The sequence below is a fragment of the Vulpes lagopus genome, chromosome 4 (genome assembly GCF_018345385.1).
Source record: "Vulpes lagopus strain Blue_001 chromosome 4, ASM1834538v1, whole genome shotgun sequence".
In the NCBI taxonomy this organism is placed as follows: domain Eukaryota; kingdom Metazoa; phylum Chordata; class Mammalia; order Carnivora; family Canidae; genus Vulpes; species Vulpes lagopus.
Genome location: NC_054827.1, coordinates 83,993,507 through 84,018,015, shown reverse-complemented (window position 1 = coordinate 84,018,015; position 24,509 = coordinate 83,993,507). Strand labels below are relative to the sequence as shown.

The 24,509-nt window shown below is 38.8% G+C and overlaps 1 protein-coding gene across 1 annotated transcript in view; it reads right to left on the bottom strand.

The window, feature by feature from the left end:
• HAPLN1 (hyaluronan and proteoglycan link protein 1) overlaps nucleotides 1–24,509 on the bottom strand; it is a 76,409-nt gene that overhangs the window by 26,879 nt on the left and 25,021 nt on the right. The window contains exon 3 of the mRNA XM_041751407.1: nucleotides 6,301–6,426. Coding sequence (XP_041607341.1) covers nucleotides 6,301–6,400 — 100 coding nt within the window. The 5' untranslated portion in view covers nucleotides 6,401–6,426. The remainder of the gene's footprint in view (nucleotides 1–6,300; nucleotides 6,427–24,509) is intronic.

Below are 24,509 nucleotides of genomic sequence, written 5' to 3'. Positions count from 1 at the left end.
AAATATATACACATTTTTGAATCCAGATCAGATAATTTATGGAAATTATATATTAATTTATAATCATTTCATTCCTTGCCTTTTCTATTTATAACCATTGTGTATGCATGTATATGTGTTTAACTATACACGGGTGTGTGTCTAGTATAGCAACTATGTAGTTGAAGAAGGGTACTGACATGTTTGACTTATATCCTTAGTTTAAAGAAACTACTTTTTTGAATGCTTCTGTTTAAATAAAATGACAGATAACGCTGTCTTCTCTCTGTAGCATTCCATGGTTTTCCATCAGTTATCATAGTCTGTAGTTCCATATTCATAGTAATGTCTGTCTCTCACTAGATTAAAAGCTGCATGAAGACAAAGACCATGTGTTTTGTTCATCATTCCATCCCCAATACCTAATGGAGTAGATGTTTGCTATGGACTGAATGTTTGTATCCCTTGAAAATTCCTATGTTGAATAGTGATCTCCATGTAACGGTTTTTAGAGGTAGAGCTGTTGGTATGTGATTACATCATGAGGGTGGAGCCCTCGTGAATGGTATTAGTGCCCTTATAAAATGGACTCAGGAGGGGTCCCTTGTTCTTTTCCATTATGTGAGTTCACAGAGAAAAGACAGCCAGCCATCTGTGAACCAGGAAGCTAGCTCTCATCAGACACCAAATCTGTCAGTGCTCTGATTCTGAACTTCTTAGCCTCCAGAACTGTGAGAAATAAATTTGTGTTGTTTATAAGCCATCCCAGTCTATGGTACTGTATTTTTTTAAATTATTTATTTATTTACTTATTCATGAGAGATACACACAGAGAGAGAGAGGCAGAGACACAGAGGGAGAAGCAGGCTCTACGCAGGGAGCCCGATGTGGGACTCGATCCTGGGTCTCCGGGATCACGTCCTGGGCTGAAGGCAGGTGCTAAACCGCTGAGCCACCCGGGCTGCCCTATGGTACTGTATTATAGCAGCCCAAATAAGTGTGTATATATATGGGTGTAGTATATGAGTATTTTTATGCACGTATTTATATGCCTATATATACATTTCCTTTTTGGGAGGACTCATTTATTATATTCTTATGGTGATATTCTTAGTTTGATCAAATGATAAGCCTGTGTTTAATGTATTTAGTTCTTATTATCGTATTTAGTTTTATGGCCTGTCATAAACTAGTAGATTTTAGGTCATCTAATACTCATGACGCTGCTAATTTTTATAATTTTATGATTAAATTAGCTGATATTTTATAGCCAATAATTTCTAGATAGAATTATTATTAATGTATATGTTTATCTAAATGCAATTTGGAAAATATAATTGATATTTGTGAATTTTGCATTTGTGACAAGTAGCATTACTCTGCCTCAGAAATACAAAAATGAATTAATTTAACTTTTCAAAATAGACTCAGAGTCCAAATGAGTTTTAAGTGGAAGAGAGAAAATTAAGCTGGAGTAACACTTATCTAGTTCTCACATGAAACTTTGGCTCTGTGGATGGTTTGCGATCATACATTATTAAATTCATTCCATCCTCTTTGATCCACTCTGCACCACCAGATCACAACTCTGCAGATATTACATAAGGAACAGGATAGCATCTCAGTGGCCAATTGTAAATCCAATACTTTGCAAAGCTCCACGCACACATTAGGAAGATTGCCGCCTCCTGCCCCTTACGCTCCTCTCATGGAGCGTAAGATGCTGTGTGCAATGTGGGAGCCATGCATCGAGACCAAATCAAATTTGCTGCCAAACTCATAATCCTCTTCCTCATCTGATACCTGTCATTCCATGAACTAAAAAGACATCTCTGAGCTTTGGAAAGACTAACTAGGACTGATTAGGAAAAGTATCTGGATTTTGGTCCTGGATTTATTTAACAAACATGTATTGATTACCTACTAGGTGCCAGGTAGTGGTTTAGTTGACTGGGATACATCACACAAAGATCCCTACCTACCTTCGTGGAGCTGATGGACACGTGTGGCAGAGATGGATGCAATTACATAAAAATAAGTAGACAACTAGTGCTATAGAGAAAAGGAAAGGAAGCTATGAGAGAGTTCAGGATGCCAGAGGAGGCCCAGAATGCAGTTGACAGGGAAAGTTCATCAAGAAATTGGGAAATGATCCCAGATTTGAAGAAGGGGAGGGGATTAGCTAAGGGAAACTTCCCCTCATCCGCCATGCAACCTGGGACAAGCAACATAAAAGCTGTGAGTCTTGATTTCCTCATTTGTACAATGAGATATTGATCTAGATGATCTACACTAGTTCTTTTAAGTTTTTAAATTCTATACACTGTGATTTAACTTATGCCAACATTAAAGAATGGAAGCAATCATATAGTTAATGTTCATTAAGCCCACACAATGTGTCATGTGTTGCTGAATGCTGAGGATGCCACAGGATTTCAGGAATTCTCATTATGATAGTAGTAATTTGGAAGCATCTCATTACACTCATTTATTTTTCAGCCAACACATTAAGCACCTACTATGTGCCAAGCACTACTCTACAGTTGAGGTGTTCCAAAGCTCACAATGTGATGAGGCAAGGGAGGCATGTTAGCAAAAAGGAACACATGTTAACCTGGAACAGAGCAGTTGTTTGGGACACACACCAGATGGAGGGGCCAGCCTCACTGAGTGGGAGTGTCCACTTCCCGCAGGGGTTCCAGTTAGACATTATTTTTTTTCCTCTTATTATTCTTTAAAAAAATTTAGAGTAGCTTATCTGTGTTCAGCTTAAATATTACTTAAGTTTGGAAAGCTTCAGTTTCCACAAAGAGAGTAAAAATGATCAGATGATGTTTAATACTACTGAGGAAATCTTAAATTGTGAAATTCATATAACACCTGGTACTCACCACAAGTGCCCTCCTAAATCCCCATCACTCATTTCACTCCCCCCACCAAGTCCATAAAATTAAGTTCCCATGAAGGTTAGGAGGTAATAACCATAATAGCAACTATTATCTATTGGGAGTTTACTGTGTGCCAGGCTCAGGACCAGACATTTCCCATGTATTATCTAATTTAATTCTCAAAGCTCTATAGAATCTGTGATTATGGCCAGTTTTCTAGATGTGGTAACTGAGACTTGAAGAGATTAAGTAAATTGTCCACGGTCTAAAGCCAGTAGGGCTAAAACTCTTGAACTTGCCATCAGAAGACCTTTCTTGAACATCAGGTTATAGAAAGTGCTGGCTCTCTGACCTGGATTAGGTTAAGCACTTACATCTTCAGTGTAACTGTAGCTACTTTGCTTTTCACATTTGTTAATGGGCAAGTGGTCATAACATTTCTCTGCTGTCTTAAGACTTGTATTTTTAAAAGTATATTCATCATTCTGAACTTCTATTGAAAGTAATTGAAGTAATTGAAAGTCTACACAGAGAGTTTTTGGACCTAATCCAAATATTTTAAAAATTGTGCTTCTGTGTGATTTGGTATCCCACACAAAATTCTTCCTAATGATCTCAAGTTTCAAAGGATTTTGAAGTTGTTTAGGCATCTTATGAAATGAGGAATATGGTCCATTAGTTCCGAGTGTTATGGAGAAGGCATTAACAAAAGCTATTTCTTCCCATAGAATTGAGGAAATTACCCTCCCTTTCGTTGAGGACAGTATATGATATACAAATGAATATCTTGACTATGCATTTTCAGCGGACTTCATGGAAAGTGGAATTTGCTTTCTCATGTAACCAAACTGATTCAACAAAAAAATTAAAGGGAATGAATCGTGCAATTTTATTTAAAGCTGTGTTTCTCCCCATGGGAAGTTGGGAGAGTTTCCATCCTGAGAAAATACCTTTCACTGGAAACACTTTGCACGGGGGTCTGCACTTGCTATTTTTTTTTCCATGGTAATCTGACTTTTTTTTTTTTAAACCCGCATTGGTTTTTGGTGCCTATATCTCTATGGAAGCTTGGAAGCTTCCACAACAAAACTGGGAGGAAACCTTCAGAAAAATAACTAAACTCTTACGCGTGAGATTTAAGTATGTATTAAAGCATTGAGTGTCTTTACCATGGCGGCCAAGGAGAATTCAAGGATGATGTGCATTATTCCTCTGGTATTATTTAGGCCTGGAGAACTTAGAGTGCAGAAATAAAATGGGAGACAGTAAAGGTGTTTTGGTAGTAACACGAATTTTGAACAATTTTTTATTGCTGAGAGAAGCTCATACTGCTTATCAGTCCAATTCAGGAATTTGAGATTTAGATTACTAATTTAATCTTCTGACTAAAATTAATATACAATTTTATGAGGATTTCAGGTCCTTTAAATTCCTTCCAGGCCGAGTTTGATAAATAACAGTTTTAAATGTGAGAAAATAATATAGTATTTCAGTAAGTAGTAAAGATTGTCTGCTTTAATGATTATCTACTATGCACTATGGTTCATTTTTCTGTTGTAAAAGACAACTGAAAGTACGGCAGGCCCCTTGGAAGTGTTTCTCTGAATGCCTGAAGATTTTGAAAGCTCAATATGAATACAATCATAAAGAAAAAAAACTTTTTATTGAATACAAATAACGATAATGGATATTTAGAACAATTTTCAAATAAATTCCAACCTGAAATTATTGGACAGAGCATTATAATCCTGTCCCAAATCACATTTCAGTATCAACTTCCCCAAGCAAGGGCCTTGTAGTTTTATTACTTGAAAGCTGTGAGTAACTTTCTAAGAATATGGATTTACAATTAAAATGAAGTGGACTATCACGTCACTTAAAAAAAAATTGGGTAGTGTATGCACATGACCTGGATGATTCTGATCACTTGTGTCAGAAATTCCTTTGCACTAAATCTCAGCAGAGTATATAGGGTTGGAAAGGCTGGAGCAACAGAAGTTCTCCTCACTGAGAGAACTTGAGCCTGACTGATAGACTCCCCAGGATTATTTTAAAAACAGTATTTTCATACTCTGGGTCCAATTTAGACTAAATGCTTTGTACATAGTTAATAATGTAACAGGAATTTAATAATTACTTGAAACCACAGCTAAAATTCATTTTACATAGGATTTAAAACTACTATTGTTAATGACTAGATATTACTATTTTGGCTGAATGGAGTTCTGTGATTGCATGTGAAAAGATGTTATCCCTCATCAAGAAATCTTTATGTGTAAATGCTGTAGTCTTTGGGAGACAGCGCTGAGTCTACTATACACATTTAAAGAAACAGCTGAGTCAGCAACTTGCATAGTAAAATTTATGATTATATAATTCCTTTTCACAGTCCAACATTGGAAAACATAAAGCTGTAGGAAGCAAAGAGAACTGAAACTGAAACATTTAGAGATGTCTAAAATAGCCAGACATTGTCAAATTCAGAATTCTATTTATGTAGACTTAATACATGCAGGAAAATACTTCTAGCCAGACTTACACTATCATTTGACCTTCATAAACCATACTTTCCAACAGTGGATGCAGTTTTCTGAGTCTATGCTTTTGACCTTGAAGATGTAACTTAATGTTTTACATCTCATGGCAAACTTATAATGCCTCTGGTCCCTGGACTGAGTTCATCTAAAATTAATATCATCATATGTTTAAGCCGTTAAGGTCTATAATTCTTATTTTAATTATTCAGCATTCAAGGGCAAAGAGAGATGCTACAGCTCCTTTAAAACTCTCTTTTTCTTATTGCATAAGTCTCTTAGCTTTCTTAATGCAGGATGTCCCTCATCTGAAGCTGGAACTGAGGAAACAGCTGCATTGTACTGCAGCCTCAAATCTTCCACAGCTCTCAGGCTTAGGATTCAGCTGAGCTGAAAAGAAATATGCAGGAGCAATATATTGGTCTATGGGAACTAAAGCTTTACCAGAGGAGATTGTCTTAAGGTGAGTTACTCTCTCCTGAACCTTAGCTTGTCCGACTTTCATTTTCACATTGTTTTTCCTAATGATTAGTCTAACAGAATGACCTTATATCATGAAGTTTTACTTCCTGTCTCTCCCCTTTCACTTGCATTTAAATGAACTTTATGCCCTCCATCCTACTTCGAAGATAGCAACTGTCCTAAAAAGCCTTGAACAATGCCAATCACCCCCCTGCAGTTGGACATTCTTAAGCCATTCCGCTTTAATTGTCCTCAATTCTTAACCCTACCCGATGCAATAGCATTCAAAAGCCAGAGAGCATGTTCACCAATTAACAGAAAGGAAAAGAAAAAGTCAATGCAGCAGAGCTAAAATTCAGAAACACCAACCAAAGCATCCCAACTCCAAGTAACTTGAAATTAATTTGACTTTCATAAGAGAAACTGGGGTTTCTTACCTTGGATGTGAATAACTCTGTCATAATTTAGAGTATAGTTGTCGGAATGATGATCAGCCCAGCAGATTGAAATCAGCACCAGAAGAAGTAGACTCTTCATCTTTATAACCCAGAGAATCTTCTTCACTGTGAGAGCATCACATACAAAGAGGCTTGTGAGTGAGATTTGGAACCCTTTGGAGTGTTGCACTGCACTACTTATTACCGCCTTATCATCATAGAATGGGTCTGTAAAAATATTTAACCCAATCTGTTCAGAAAGTTACTGTAGTAGCTGTCTTTGGGAGCTGATGACTGCAGCTTTGAACAATTCCAGTTTCCCTCATGTAGCCAGAGTCCAAATAGTGTTTAACTCTATCTTTGCAGAATTGTAAATCCAGAAATTCACATCAGTATAGTTTTGATATAAAGAGTTATGGTTAGTTACAAAAAGATGTGGCAATGATATCAAAAGGCTTTACAAATATTTAAATCCCTGAATTTGAAGTATTATTTAACAAAGCAACAATTTGATATATCTGTATATGAGGAACACCCGGTCTCCTTAGGAACTGAATCTTAAACCAGGGCAAATGAAGAATATTCACAATGAAAGTTGACATCATCATTCAGTTTACATGTGGCTTCCTAAGCAGGTTAGATTTGCTTGTTCTGGATAAAAAAGAAGACCAAAAAAAAAAAAAAAAGAAAGAAAAAGAAAAAAAATCCCTGGCTAAGCCAAAGCAGCACATTTATTTACAGATTCACTTACCATCTTAAACATTGCTTGGGTCGATGGTGAATTGTTGAAAATTGTGGACAAACTGGGTTAGAGTTGTGCCTGCTACCACTGCAGTCATCCTAATTGATTTTTCATTCATTTCTACCTAAAATGCTGACGCACCAACTTGGAGTGCCAGGTAGGGGCTCTGCAGTCAGCAGAGAGACAGCTGCAAGGGACGTCCCTGCAGCCTCCCCGGGCCGGTTAGGCCGACGAAGAGCTGAACTGGACAGCGAAGCACAGCTCTGGTCCTAAGTGAGAGAGGCAGAGCCATCACCTGGCTGGCCGTCCTTGCAAGACCAATTTGATAAAAGGGGACACCCTTCCCCCCCCCCCAACTTTGTCATCTGAAGGACTGAAAAGTGACTCTAGTGATGCGAACCTTAGGACCTTGGCAGTACCTGCCAGGCAAGCATTTCAGGGTAGCTTCTCTGTTTTAATGTGAAAGCTGAGGCACATATTAACAAGGGCTTTCTTTTTCTCCCATGCACAGAGCAACCTTAACAACACTTGGCTATTTTTAAAACTGAAATTGCACAGTACTGGCTCCTCACACTAATTTGTTTTTTCCAGGAAAGCCTGACTCCCTGGAATACTTATTAAAGAGCCCCGAGTCTGTTCCTGGAGGTGCTTGCGGGCCAGCCTTGACTCCCGAGCCTGATGAGGACAGGAGTCACGGGCATCCCTCGCCTCTCCTGGGACAGAGCCGCCTCCCCGTTCTCCCTCCCAGAGCTTGGCATCGCTGGGATGCCTGTGGCTTCAGTCTTTCTTGTTAGTGTTACTACTCCTTTTCCTTCTCTTCCTTATGTCACAGAAAGACAGTAGATGAGCAAATTAAGAAACTTAGTTTTCCAGGAAGCTGAGAGGGTCACCTTCAAAATTCTACTTGATTTGCTAATCCTATTCTCTGAAGTGCACTTGCTTGTTCCTCTGAGGGTTTGGGGGGAAATGTTGATTTTTTTCTTTGAAACTACTGACTTTTGTCCATAAAACTATTACTAACAAATATTACCAGTTTTCAGCCCAGAATTGCACTGTGGGTAAATAAACATGACAGAGGGGATCTTTTGGGATTTGGAATGTAATTGAAGCAATTAGATACACAAACATAAAACAATGGGCAAACCAGCTAAGAGGTACAGTGGGCTCTCTGCTTGCCCCAGGAATCAAAGGAGAGGGAAATGTGGGAGAGATTGTGAAGAAAGCATGCAATTTCAGCACTGAAAGAAAGGAAGAATTCTAAGAGATCAGATGACCAGAGGTGGAGAATTTGCTATATTAATTTTGCCATTTGTGTGGTCATTTACAGCATAATTTATAAACACATGTGCATATATGCCCACTGTGAGAATTGTACATCCTACCCCTACAGTCATCCTGATTTTTATTCACTTTTACCTAAAATATATTACGCACAAATTTAGATATCTCCTTTAGTTCCATACCATGGTATTAAAAATCCTATCAGTAAGTGTTCATCCCATTGAATTAACATAGTAATTGTCCAAGGACTCCGTTTTTTTTAAAGATTTTAAAAATTTATTTATTTTTTATAAATTTATTTTTTATTGGTGTTCAATTTGCCAACATATAGAATAACACCCAGTGCTCATCCCATCAAGTGCCCACTTCAGTGCCCATCACCCAGTCACCCCCACCCCCGCCCACCTCCCCTCCCACCACCCCTAGTTCGTTTCCCAGAGTTAGGAGTCTCTCATGTTCTGTCTCCCTTTCTGATATTTCCCACTCATTTTTTCTCCTTTCCCCTTTATTCCCTTTCACTATTTTTTATATTCCCCAAATGAATGAGACCATATAATGTTTGTCCTTCTCCGATTGACTTACTTCACTCAGCATAATACCCTCCAGTTCCATCCACATCGAAGCAAATGGTGGGTATTTGTCATTTCTAATGGCTGAGTAATATTCCATTGTATACATAGACCACATCTTCATTACCCATTCATCTTTTGATGGACACCGAGGCTCCTTCCACAGTTTGGCTATTGTGGACATTGCTGCTAGAAACATCGGGGTGCAGGTGTCCCGGCATTTCATTGCATCTGTATCTTTGGGGTAAATCCCCAACAGTGCAATTGCTGGTTCGTAGGGCAGGTCTATTTTTAACTCTTTGAGGAACCTCCACACAGTTTTCCAGAGTGGCTGCACCAGTTCACATTAATTCATGAGAGAGGCAGAGACAGGCTGAGGGAGAAGCAGGCTCCCTGTGGGGAGCCCGATGTGGGACTTATCCCAGGACCCTGGGATCACGACCAGAGCCCAAGGCAGAGGCTCAACCGCTGAGCTACCCAGGTGCCCTCCAAGGACTCAGTTTTTAAATGCAAACATCTCCGGTGGGGTAGGGAAATAAATAATAATACTAACAGCAATTCCTTTTAACCGAATGTCTACTCTTTGTCAAGTGCTGTGCTAAGCATGTGCCTACAATGGCTCATGCTTCTTGAGACCATGAGGCCAAAAACTTCCATTTTTCCTGCTATAGGTACCTTGCTGCAGATCACCTATCTAGTGAGCAGTAAATGCTTTCAAGCAAAAGCAACGCCTACTTTAATTTGCACTTATTTTTCTGAAAGTGAAACTTAATTTGTTCTTTGTTTACTTGCCTTGTTTATTTAGACTAAATTTGAACCTACTCTGATCTTAAAACCTTAACTTGTGTCATATGCAAATATATACACTTTTCCCCCCCAAGACTTACATGTGAGAATTCAGATGGCACTTTCTTACCATGACTGTGTCCTGCCTCATTTCTACTTATGTACTATACCATCTAGTGCCATGAACACTGCCTTGGTGGCTCACGTGTGCATGCTCACACACACACACACACACACACACACACACACACACTCTCCATCATCGTCATCATCATCATCATCATCCTCAATTTAAAAATGATATTGCACACTTCCAGTGATTTGTGATTAGAACAGAGGAGCACATCAGGGAATACTTTCAAGCACCCCACACTGGCATCAGTGCGGTCCAGGTAGGAGAGGGTGGGACTTCTTTTTGTGACCTTGGCAGCATAACAACTGTCTTACCCAAAGAGGTGGAATTAGGAACACAAACTTCCAAGGACTCCGTCTTCATGTGTTTAAGCAAACAGCAATACCACAGGAGGTGCCACACCCGGATGGAGGTCCCTGAGGACAAAGGGGTGGGCCCTGGGCCAGAGGTGTGCTGGTAGGTCCTCAGTGAATGATGCTTCAGGCATAGCAGGGGGTCACATGAGTGAGTGAATTGAATCCTGCTTATTTGCATTTTGTAACAGCATTTTCTCTGGGTAACCAGCTACCTTAGGTAAAAAATTTTAGTTTTTTTTTTTTTTTTTTTTTTTTAAATTTTTAGTTTTTGATATGAGTAAAATTTGGGAAATGTGGGGGACTTTTATGTGACCAGTGATTATCAGCTTTCAACAAGCACACAGTTCAACTGCAATGCACACATGGGTGATCTTTTTTTACAGCCTAGAAGCCTTGCTGTGTTATGCCACAGCCAGCTTCTAGAGGAGCTTGTGTTGAAATGTCCTTGTTCTTGGACAAAGACCTATGACAGGACTGTAATATTACAGTTCTGCTGTGGTGATAATTAAACCACGATTCAGAAGCAAGATACAGTTTGATACAGTAAAAGTATCAAATAGTTGTAAAAGTCTAATAGTTGGATAGAAATAAAGATACACTGATCCCAAGAATCTAATACCAAAGTGGCCAATTGCTATTCCTTAAACACCTACTATGTTGAGTGTTAGAATGGTAGCTACATTTGTGAGCATGAGGTGATGTATAGACTTGTCAAATCGCAACACTGTACACCTGAAGCTAATGTGACACTGTCAACCAGAATTTTAAAAAATAATAAAAAATAAAATTACTGTATTAGTGGGAAAATGAGCCAACTGGAAGGCACTGCATGCTGTTTTCTGTGCCTTGAGAGCTATGCCACGTATTTCCTGAACAACTACTGCATGCGAGGCACTGCCCCTTGGAGCTTCACACATTTAATTACTATTTCTCAAAACAACCCATTGAAGCAGTATACTATTATACACATTTCACAGTTCCAGAAGCAGAGTCAGAGTGGTGGAGTCCCAAGCATGCAAAGCAAGGTGCCGGGAACCTGGGCCATCTGATCCCAGAGTTTGCAGCCGCTGTCACCATCCATGGGGTCCCGTGGGCCCTGAGGAATGCCATCAGCTGTCCTAGCTGGTTCCCTCAAGTCTCTTACAGTTCACACTAGTTGGAATGCTGTCTCTCATCCCCTCCTCACTGGGTTACAGGAGTAGCGCTTATCACAGCCCTTGTGGCACAAGACATGTCTGATTCCAATGTCTCAAAGTCTTTCCTCACTGTGTGCCCAGGACCCAGGACTTCCCTGTGCCAAGAGGAAGAATGAATGGAAAACTGGACCCGGGAAATACAGCTACAAACATGAAAGCAACCAAGACCGAGGACAGTTTAGCACTTTCAAGACTTCCATGTACCATTATATGGAAGATGGTAAGAGTTCATTTTTTTCCCTCCGTGGACCACATAATGAAATAAACCAGGTTTCAATTTAGCACTTGAAATTTAGTTTAAAAAATTATAAGGACCAATGTAAAGGTTGCTAAAGACTGAATTAGGATCCCATTTAACAGAATTACTTTGAAATAAACAATCTTTCCCTCGTTGGGTTCTTTTGTGTCTGATGTAGTTATAGGCAGAAGAGGGTTCATGATCAGTGTTTCTTAAAAATTGGCCATCAGTGCAGTGAAATGAAAACAAAAATACAAAAGAAAGGAAGGAAAGAAGAGGGACTGCAGATGTGTACTTCTTTATTAGATTACATGAATTCATTTTTAAAATTTGGGTATTTTTGAAATAACTTTTTAAAAATCTTTTCTTTTTAAATCTTTTTTGCTGTTAGAATGGCCTTTATTTCATGGAATTAAAAATTGTAGGTTTCTCAAATTATATATTTTTTCATGTTTAGCGTTTAAAAAAAAATGACAACCTTATACTTGCTTCTCAGTTGCTTTGCTGTTGTCGGTTGGCTTTGTTTTCTGCTTTGACTCTCTAGGTATGTGCAATCCAGAAGCCAGACCTCTGACCTAAATGATAGCTAAAGAATTCAGACTAACAGTGCATTTGCATTGTTAGTTTGTGGAGGGACAATTGCTTCTTTACCTAAACCCCAGGATTTATTGCACACCATGGGGTAATGCAGAACTGATTAGAATATACTCAGTGCTCAAGAGAGAAGCCATAACTGGAAAAAAATCTTGGTTCAATGATACAACTTCCCTCCGGGAGTGAGTCTATATAAACTTCAAATGAAAGAGTATTTTTCCCTATCATCTTGCATTGTTCTATGAAAGCACAAGCTCCCGAAGAAGCTAAAGAGCATTTTTGATGCCCTGAATTAGAGGGTTGGCCATGGTCCCTTTCTAGTCTGGTCAAGGGCAAGCTATTGCTTCCTAGGATCCTCATGACTCTCAGAATAATCTGCATCTTAAAATTTATGAGTTATTTCTTTTTCTTTTCTTTCTCTGTATTTTGAAATCACCTACTTCCTTTCCATTTTTCCTCTATATTGTCCGTCATTGTTTTATCTTTTTTCATTTTTCTTCTCTCTCTCTCTATTTCTCCATTTATTGTGTATGGATCTTACCCAACCTCTATATTCTTCTCTCCACTATTCTCTTCTTCCTATATCTTTTTATATTTATCACATTATTTGACATCTGACACAATCATATGATTTATCATCCAAACCAGGGCATGGAGTGAAGAGGAGAACTATTTCTAGCTAGATGGAGAGCCAGTGGCATGTACATTGGAGCTCTCCTAGGCAGATGGGGAGATGCAGTGTGAGTGTAAAGGAGGAAAGGGAGAATTTAGTGTTAGTTACTACTTTCCAGTTGTGTGACCCTGACAGAGTCATTCAGCTGCTTTTGGGTCAAGTTTTTTTAGCCATCAATTGGAATAGTCAATGACAAATGTCAATGCCTTATGCACATTAGTTCATTAGTCCTTATTGTTATTATGTAATTTTTTCTTACTGGAGAGTTCAGGCCCACCATTCTGCTTATATTACATTTTAGGACCGTCCTCAGCAAATAAATATATGGATTCTTAAAGGGATAATATCAATAATGCCTGTTTAAATAGCAGTTCAATTTGGCTGGTTATTGGCCAGTTATTCTTTGCCAGCTCTCTCTTAGAGAACATTGATGGAGTTTGGGGCAAACTCAGCACCCCTTCACTTAATCAGAGTGCTTTTACTTAAGCTGGCCACTAACTCATCTGAGTCTGCTTTAAATAATTCTTCAGCTAAGAGTTAGACTTCCCCCAAACCAGTTTTATGAAAGGGTTCTGCAGTGGTTTTGCTTATGGGTTTTCCAAAACAAACTGAAAAAAAAAAAAAAAAGGCATACATGGATAAAATTACAAATTGTATTTGGTATTTACAGTGTTCAATTCTTTTGTTGAATACGTAGGGTAGGGGTGGGGGAAGCAGTGTATACACGTATTAATAAGTCTAGGGATATTTTCTTGTTTTCAAGGAACTAACAGTCTGGCATTGCTAGATGAATAAATGAATGAAGCACATACAGCAGGATTCTGTCCCTTCCGGGTTATAAAATACATTAAACCCTAACCTTAAAGTGATGCTTAAAAGTTGTGAACATTTCACTCAAAATTTGTTTGCATATAATATCTTCCCTTGGCATTGTGTTCATTAGCCAGCTCATACTGAGGTTGGAGGTGGATTTCTACGTATGATAAAGAGAGCATTATATATTTATTTTACATCTTATTTGACTCATTTTTCTATTATGAAAAGAGTAAGCAGAGTAAAGAAGCTCTCCAATTTTGTGGTGTGTCCTCTTTAGCCAGGAATCTCCTTAAATGAGATAATACCACTGGACAGGTAGTTGTCAAAATTCACTCGCAAGACAGGAAGGAAAGAATGTAAGTTACAACTCTAGTAAAAGGGAATTTCCTTGTCATTGTGTGTTCTTAGTGACTTTTGCATGTGTAGCCACATCATACAGGTGGGATGGCATGTGTACACGGACACACCAAGTCATTCTGACATTACATGCTTAAAAATGTCTGTTTCCCTGTGCGTTTACATGGGCAGTCAGTAACACTCTCCTTTCTGGTCGCTCAGAGGAAATCACAGACTTGCTCTCCATATACTCTGATATTCTAGTTCTAACTCTAAAGGATAATTCAAAATTTGTTGGAGAAAAAAACTGGTACAATATGTGGACAAGAAAAAAAAAATATGTGGACAAGAAGTCTTGTGGTTTCAAGGTTCTAGAGTGTGGTAGAAATTACTACAAGAGCTTTGGCATATTTCCGCTAGCTCTGTGTGCATACTATCTGCAGGGCTTCTCACCATCTACTCAAAAGCTTTTCAGTTACATGAGATTGCTAGGTTTTCAGGGCTGGGTGGGAACATTTTTTCTATAATTAATAGTTTGTTTTTTAACCAAATAGTTGTTAGTAGAGGAAGTCAATAAATGCACTGTTAATGTATTACAAAAATACATTTTGATGAGGACAGTGATATTTAAAGAAAATCAACCTCTTCCTTTCTATTTATCTGTGGAGACTGTATCCTACCTTTGCTATCCTGGAAACCATAATTTTACCATAGGACATTAAAAATTAGACTATAATCGATATGAATATTATATTGCTGTGCTCTTAAAAGTACATCCTTCGTGGAATACAGAAGAAAACATGCATTTTTCTATCATTACACATAAAGAAAATGGTCAAAAAAATCAAATCACATTATGAAAAGGTTTTAAAAGATAATTAAATCTGTCAGAATGGGAATTAACATTGCTGATAATTTCAGGGAGTCTCAGAGTTTCTTTATAGTTTTAATATGCTAAATACCACCACAGCATGTTGGCATTATAATAATGATTGGATTATGGGACTAATAAGTCCACATGCTAGAGGTAATTTTGACTAAAATAAAAATTTTACTAAAATTTTCTTTGTTTATGGCCTGGAGTAATTTCCCCCCAAACCAACATTAAAGAACGTACATATGTTAGCATATTTCTAGAAAAAAAATTTTTTCTCTAAAAAGTGAATAAGCATACTCTAAAGACTACTTTTGCTAGGCATACTTGTGCAAGAAAGGCCTTATTTTAGAATTCATTCTTCTTTGATTCTGTGATCAAAAATCTCAGTAGTGGCAATAACAAAGCATATTTTGAATAATATAAAATTAAACTTCAAAATGTTTTTCTTAATGTATAAAATCAAAAGACTTATTGTCATTATCAGTAATAGTAAATGATTTCTGGACACTGAGTAAGGAATTTGGCACTAAATTAAGAACTCTGCAAAGGTGGACATAGCCCATAGTGAATTACATTTCGTATAGAACTTAAGCACAGGTATTTAAAAGAGAATAAAGGCCTCTTTTAACCAGAAATGTATAGTAACAAAGTTTTTCTGAAACACATAAAAGAATGAATATATATATTCATATATATATATATATATATGAATATTAAGAGCTTAGATTGTTACTTCATTCTTTCCTTACAAATAACAAATCCAAAAACAGACAATAGCAAAAAAGCAAAACAACTTCCATTTTTTATTACTCATTGCCATCATTTTAAAACCATGGAAAATAACTCCCTTATATCTTAATGTGCATATATGAATAAAATTGACAAGTGAGAGGACTGCTTTTAAATGTGTGAGTTTATAATCAAGCTCCCATGCATTCAACTAAATGAATGCAAACCTCTACAGGCCTTATACTTTATAACAAAAGTATGGGTTTTTTAAAAAAGATTTTATTTATTTATTCACAAGAGACACAGAGAGAGAGAGAGAAGCAGAGACACAGGCAGAGGGAGAAGCAGGCTCCCCACAAGGAACCCAATGCAAGACTTGATCCCAGACCCGGGGATCACATCCTGAGCCAAAGGCAGATGCTCAACCACTGAGCTACCCAGGTGTCCCATATAACAAAAGGTTTTTTTTTTTTTTTTTTTTTTTTTTTTTTTTAACAAAAGTTTTTAAATAAAATATTTAGAAGTAGGGTTTCTAGGCGTAGAAAATTGATCATAACATCACTTTTAATTTAACTGTTTTCAAAAATTTTTCTCATTGAGCTAGCAAAACAGTATTCTAAAACTCCATTTATAATTTTAGCATTTCTTAAAAAGTTCAAAATTTCAACAGCTCTCAGGCAAACATTATATCAACACTGGATCTAAACACACAACTGCAAATCATCTACAAGACAGCTTTAATGGCATCACAGACTCAGCAGCAACAAACTTTCTACATAATGCAAAATCCAACTCTAAACTCACCACTGTACCCTCCCCATGTAATTCTAAACTAGTTGATAAACAATAAGAATCCGGCAACTCACATATATTTTATACGGTGATCACACTCTGAGAAGGTGTAGGAAGATTTTAAATATATGTCAATTCTGATCTGTTTATGAAATACAAGGAAGAGTTTTATGATCGATGAAAATTTACTGAGGTACCTGATTGTACTAAGTCAAGATAAAAACAAAAAAAAAAATCCATCAATGTTCGTTAGCAGCAGAAACTTCTGTTTCCTCTGGGCTTGGTGCAGTCACCACCTCTTTTGGCTGCCACTTTTAAGGTCTCTTCCAAGACCCCGAAGAAGGTTTACTATTGGTTCACATCCTACGTCAAAGCATGATCCTCATCAGAATTCAGTTCATTGACTTATGAGTAACAAAGCCTGTTCCAGCCCAAAAGGCTGTGTCTACATAGCACAAAAAGGGAGAATACAATACTCTCCAATTAACTTGGCAAATATCAACAGCTGAGCTCATTAAATTAAGTTTCCGAATTGGTTTTATGAAGGAGATACAGCCAGAGAATTCACCTTGGTAGGCTTTTAAGTTATAGTGATCTTTGAAAGTGTTTTATAAGCTTTTAAAACTAAATAACCCTCATTTACATCTCCTTTAGCTGATGAATTTGTTCATTCTGAAAACAACGGAAAACCATTTAACCAACCTTCTTTATAGGCACTGAAGCCCTGATTTACTTGGTCACTTAGAACTGACAACTCTAGACACCAAAGATTTCTACATAATTTGTCCCTTTCTCTTACAAATCACAATGTCATTTAAAACTTTAGAGGTACATAAGTATCAAGCTTGTCTTTGCCTCAAAACCAAATAACTATGAGTATAAAACGTAGAAATATGGGCAGTGTTCTTACAAGAAGTAGGGAAAATATGTACCCCTAAATCTCAAAGGTTTTTCAGTCCTTGAACACCATAAAATTACCACCCCCACCGTTCCCACAGACTCTTCCTTTCAACCTGGCTCCAAATTCCCACCACTAGCGTTATCAACTCTAAGTCCCTCAAGATCTTTTCCATTTCAAATGTGACCATGGCTTTGTGAATTTTCAAGGAGAGTGTCAAGTCCATGCTAGTGAGAGCAGTTCCTGGTTGGGTCCTGTCAAAATTCAGAGGAAAAGAGCAACCATAAAAACTACCTTTTTTCTCTTCCATAATTTTCATAGAAAGCAACGGTCCTTCCATGAACATAGAAGACCCAAATTCTCATCAATGTTGAGCAAATGACAGTTGAGAACTATTTGTGTGCTCATGACCTTTGCATAATCTCTTTCACCTTGTGAACTTTAGGAGGTATGCAGAGGCATTTATACCTAGGTGATGAAATGTAATCCTGAGAGTATAGGACCTAGAAAGCAAGAGAAATGGTGACATTGCACAACTCTTCAGAAAAGAAACTGCTGTCCAAGAACAGCACATACACATCTTACACACGCACAGCTCTCAGACATTGCATTCAGACGTTGGGCATAACTGCACACCTGAACATAATTTGTAGTACATACAGTGCAGCAAATACCAGAGAACCCTAAAGATACAAACGTCGTGGGAAATAAAATGTCAGTGGTTGATTCAGAGATTGGCTTCTAAAAAAGCGTGCTTTGGTAAGCAATTATTTAAAGGGCAAAAGCTCCTACTGCTGAGAAGCACTCTGAGGAGAAAGGAACAAGAGAACAAAGAGGAGGAGGAGCAGGAGGGGAATGGGGAGTCGGGGAGAGGGGTGAGGGAGGGAAGAAGAGGGAAAGGTGGAGGGGCGGAGGAGGAAGGGGAGGAGAAGGGAGAAGAAAAACAGCAGCTGGGAAGAGGAGAAAGAGCAGTGTTCCTTTGTGCTAATGGACACCTGAAAGAGGCAGCGGCTGCAGCCACAGCTCCTGAAAATAGGAGAAATGACTGGAAGGGCAGAAATCACAACAAAGTGATTAGGCCTAAGTTACCAATCTGAGCAGATAGATGGGGGAAGGGAAACCCCAGCCTTCTCTAGTTCAAGGGCCCCTAAATTGTGTCCTGTGCCATATTTAGCCACAATTCGAGTAATTATCCACTGAGCACCACTCTATGCCAGTGGAAATAAGGCCTCAGATCCCAAAGCAATCACTCTTCAGGGTGGCTGCGAAGGATTGGAACAGAGCAGAAGGCCAAGGGCAGAGAGGCATACTCAGGATACTACTGGAGAAAGAGGAGGGGTTCCCCAGCAGGCAGAGGGAATGGTACCCCCCGGAGCTGTGCAGTGCAGCAGCCTTGGCAGGCACCTACGCAGGCCTGGAAGAGGACAGGAATGATTCTACAAAGAAGATGATGGTTCAGCTGCACCTGCAAGACAAGGAGATGGCGAAGAGGGCAACGGACATTGCTACCCGTCAGAATAGTATGTGCAAAGGAAACCAGCCAGGGGAGGCCCCGGGCTGCCATGTGGCTGCACCCAGCCCCATGGGACTGCAGAGCAGGAGACTTAGAATGATGATGTGGAGAAGCTGGAGCTGGTTTGGAAAGGGACCAGAAGGCCTTGCACATCTCCCTTATTTGCATCTTTTCTGATGTGAGCAGGTCTTCTACACAAAGCTTCACCACCACCACGAGTCGTTTACCTTATGTTTACATGTCTCAAGATAATACCCTAAAAATATAACTGTTAGAACACAGGACAAGGAGGGGGTGTCTTAATCTTGTCACGTATACTCTATTTACCAAGGAAGATGCGTGCATAACACACTTTCAAAAGATTGCCAATGTTTTACAAAAATGCAATGTAAGAAGGTCAAAGTATATCGGGCTAACTTTTAGTGTTGGATTTTCACTTACTTTTGAGGAATGCCAGATTAACATAGATATTGCTATAAGTTCAGTATCAGTGTAATCACAGAACGTGCCAAAAATTTAGTACATTTCCATATCGGGTTATGTCAAAAGACTGTCAACTAAAGTAGTTCTAGGAATATTATATGAGATTCAAGAGCAGAATCCGCCCCATAGCAGCAGGTGCATACCTGCTGGAATGCAAGCTCCAAAAGGGTAGAAACTACCACAATATCCTCTGGGACCCACCAGGACCTCAGGAGCATTGGTTCTGCACTGTGCACTGAAGAATGAACGGCAACCCCCACTGTTGTGTAGTACGCAACCTGCACAACCCTATGTTGTAGCCCTCTAGATATTAGACATACCACACACATATTAGCCCTCTAGATATTAGATGTACCACACAACCTATTGAACAAATCATCACATTTCATACTAATGAAGGAAACAATCATCTAATTTTCAAATGATTAATGAAGCAACTGAAAGTGATTCCATGCTGATGTTCCAAAGGTTTAAAGCTGAGGACAAAACCCATATTTTATGAGTTTGTGATATTTTATCAAGATACTTGTAGCATCTAGTGAGTTTTCAGTGAGTGTACAATGAATGAATAAAGGAGATGGGCATCTCCGTGGTTCCAAGCACAGTTGAAGCAAGGGCAAGCCAGAGCTAACTAAATTGCTGTGACCCTTGCTAGCCTGCCTCAGCCTCAGCCTGTCATGGGCAAATCTTGCACGTTTGTTGCTCATTTGAAAAACATAATCTCCGGGGATCCCTGAGTGGCTCAGCGGTTTGGTGCCTGCCTTTGGCCCAGGGCGCGATCCTGGAGACCCGGGATTGAATCCCACGTCGGGCTCCCGGTGCATGGAGCCTGCTTCTCCCTCTGCCTGAGTCTCTGCTTCTCTCTCTCTCTCTCTCTCTCTGTGTGACTATCATAAATAAATAAAAATTTTAAAAAAAATCTCCTCTGACATAAAAAGACTGCTGTTGGCCAAGGGCATACATCTGCCTATACCTTTCCACAAGTATTTCCACACATACTTTTGTAGTCCATTTGTGGGACAACATAAAGCATAAGCATATAGAATAAAAGGCATTTACACAGGCTCTCGTTGCTAACTGTCCACCTCCTCTACCTCCATAGCCAATCCCAGTGATAGAATATTCTCATGCTGATGGAAAAGGAGAATAGCATAAGCCACTGAAGGCTTAGTGTGAGTGGGTTGATACTTCTTCAGTATTTACCATTTTATTTCTTCACCCTGGAGATTGTCTGAAGTGTTGCTGCCCCCCATGGCAGTGTCAAACAAAAATCAGATGTGTAAAATGTAGTCAAATGGGGTGGGGGGAGGACAAAGGTAAGAACAAGACTTAAGGCCAAATTATTGATCTCATTTCCTCCCACCAGTTGCTAATTTAAAATTTACTCAAGGGGGACGCCTGGGTGGCTTAGCGGTTGAGCATCTGCCTTCGGCTCAGGGCGTGATCCTGGGGTCCCGGGATCGAGTCCCATATCTGCCTCTCTCTCTCCCTTTCTGTGCCTCTCATGAATAAATAAAATACTTAAAAAATAATAAAATAAAATTTACTCAAGGATCAGGCCCTTGCATGATTATCTGACCTCAGTCTAAAAAGGGAAAGGCATGACAGGCAAAACAAAGACACAGCTGCTACCGATGGTGAAAAGGTAGGAGAGGGAACGAGGCAAGAGTGTCTAATATAATCCTCATAGCAAGGCTTTCTGAACTCTGCTTGGCTCTTCCTACACAGCTTATAGAAACCTCCCTTGGCTGGTAGGAGAGGCAAAGATAGTGAAATCTCTATACTTTAATTCTTATCCGAGTTGATGATGTCAAGAGCAGCAATGAAATGAAAAGGCTCAATATCATGGTAATTTCTAGCAATGAATTCTGCGGCAACCACGTCACCTCTTCATTCTGCTAACGCTGGCTGAAGATGTTAATACAGCACATCCAGTGCCACCACAGACACGTGCCCCACCCCCTACCTCCCACCCCCACCCCAGCCCTTTTAGAGACTCAGCAAGTGAATTTAGGAAAGTCTTTGTATCTACAATGCAGGGCCAAAGGGTGTGAGGAGAGTAGAGCGGGTGGGGTGCAAAGTGACACAAAACAAAAGAAGGTCATTTAAATTTTAGGAAGTTCAAAGCAGGATAAGGCTAATTTTCTCCACATCTGGAAGGGTGTGTTGTTTTCTGCCATTCCTGAATTTCAAGGGAAGAATTTCATTCTGTAAGAATGCCATTGGGAAAAAAAATTAGGTTAAGTTGGCTTTTTGTAAGTTAAGGTGACAGGTATTTAAAAATATACACAAAAGAGGAAATGTACTTAAAAATAATGAAAGGCCTATAACAGAACTTATATAGAAAGGGCAACTGGTTATTTAAAAAAAAATTTAAACACAGGAAAAGAGGAAAAGACAATGATCTCATTGAATCATTAACCTCAATGATCTAGTCAAGTGAAAATCAATTTTTAAAAACTGTAAAATTGGCAAATATTTTCTCAGTAAGTAGTGAATGGCCTGAGGACGCATCTGCTGTTTCTCCCAGTGAGAGGAGTAGCATGGCCCTCAGTTAAGAAACCCTTGACCACAATTTGCATTTTTAGCGATAGTTTAGGCAGGTCTTTGCAAAATAACTCGTTCAGCAAAAGCATAAATTTCTGTTTAGTCATCTGCATAGTCAGAATAAATACTACTTACTGGTATCGTATTCAAGGCATTTATTCAACAATATTTCAGAGGCAAATATATAAAATGCAATCCGCATCTCCAAATATCTCTCACCATTGTGGAATCCAAACCAGGAATGAGGTCTTTAAATGCCATTGGATTGCATTTGGCGTCATACTAATATGAGTAGATACTCATTTTCCCAAGTAGAATGCAACTGCCTTGCCCACGTGTGTTGTCAGTCTTGAATCTCCAGCATGCAGGCTGAAAGAATGCCCTCATACTATTTCGCAACTTATCTGTCACTTTTAATGTTTTAGACCATCCTATTCTTTAATCTGGATAATGGGGGGAAAAGAAAGTATCCGGAGAATTGATTAGCTTTTTATTTTTGTTCTTTCTTGTTACAATATCTAAATTATGGAAATGCATTTACGAGAACATTTCCAGTTACTTCTCTTCAACTGACACATCAAAAGACTGTTTTTACCCCCCTTGATTTTCATTAGGTACAAATACTGGATAGACAAGAATTTCTAAATCACAAAGTAGGTCAAATGGGATGAAGGGAATTTGCTCTCATATCTCTACGTTCTTTCCCTTGTTTCCATTTTTTCTTCTTTCTCTTTTTAGGACACCTGGATGTCTAGGATGCTTTAACTACTCCTAGTTCTACATTTCTAGGCTTTCTCTTCAGACTTGCTGTCTTGACCCAAGTAATAGCTCCTTTCTGACCCTCTCTGCTGTTGAATCCAGCATTTCTTTTTTAGTCTTCTGTTGGTCTTTTGCTTCTCTAACAATACCTTTGATTTTTCCCTTCCATAGTGAACATTTTAGGCAGTGGGAGACATATTTTGCTCAAGAAGTCATCCCAGTGACCACTAAATTACACCATCCACCTTGGCTGCCTGTTCTGAGGCACAGGCTACGTTTATCTCCATGTGGCAGAGTAGTTCCTGCCATTCTTTATTTGGTTCTCTTTCCAAGTTAAACTTTTCAGTATCCACAATGGATCTGGCATGAAATCACTGGCATAATCCCCACTTTAGGAAGCCTTCATTCTCAATTGTAAAATGAAGTTGCTTCAAAATACTACCATAATTGGCAAATCAAATTCTCTCCAATAATTAAATGCACATGAAAAGCAAATGGTTGTTGACCTCTTTTGTGGGCGCCCACGATTGTGGATAATTTCCTGGGATAGTATTTGCCAAATGCAGGCAGCTTTGAGTCTTTTTTTTAACTGTGGATAATGGGTATTTGAGGAAAGCTTATTTAAATGGGATGCATTAATATAGATTGGGGAGATAATAACACTGGAAAATGATGCATTCAGAGTATGGTGGACAGAGGCAGAAAACTTCTATCACTTTCTGCTTATGTACAGTGAGAAATAGTTACTAACAATTCCACTAATAAAGCCATAGACCAGGAAAACCAAGCTGAAGGCCGTGGCCATATTCATTTGCCAACCAATGCCCATTTGGCCAATAGCTGATGAAGCTCAGCAGCGCCATGGGGAACTTATTCAGGCTTATGCACAATTCTTCGTACAGATATTGCATTAGTAAAGCCAAAAATGCCATTTGGAATGAGCTTGCCTGGAGGATTTGCAAAGTCTACAATGGCTACGTGGTCTACTTTATTTGAATTTTCTCAGTCCATTAGCCAATTATCCCAACCATTAGACCCCTGTTTGTAGAAGACTTTCTCTTTTCATGACAAAATTAATTTGATCATCCTTCCTGTTTGAGGGGGATGGTGAGGAGGGTTTGTAGTCACTGGATTTAGCCAAGGCCCAAACTGAACATTCTGAGCTTAAATGGCGACTGTTTTCATTGTCTACCTCTTAGGTAGACACAGCCGGCGTAGTAATGTAAACCACAGTTATGGGTATTTGAGTAGTGAAGATTACTAATAATATCAGCCTGTCCTTGTTTCTCTGGAAGGGATAGATGCCTAAATGGTTATTTTTCCAAGCAATAAATGGCTTTCCAACTGAAATACAATTGTTTTTCACTGACCAGCCAAGGAGTGTAAAAAGGAGAAAGGAATCTTTGGAAGAATGGAGTGCTGAGAAAAACAACTTCAATACTTTAGTATTTTGCCTAAGGCAGACTGTAACTGGCAGGGGTTGGGGGGTGGGAGATATCTGAGAGCACACAGGGGTGATTTCAGTCTTGAAACTGGAATAAATATGCAGACTAAGACCAAATGATGGACAATTTTTCAGAAGTGGAGGGAGTTCTTTATTTACTACAAGTCCTTATTTTAATTTATCATATACTGACTTTAATACAGAATGTAGTATGTGTATAGGAATCTATTTACATTTAAAAATAAGTAAACCAGGTGATGTGGGAAACAAAGGCAAAAGAATAATTAAATTTGCTTATTACCTACAGCCCACTGAAAGGTCCTTGAAACAGGCAGAGTGACATTCCTCTGGGAACTCAAATCTTAATACTTTGCTAAGGGCAAAAAGCAACCTAAGCCTGACCCCCAGGATCCTGTAAATCTACTTTAACATATAAAAATTCCTTTG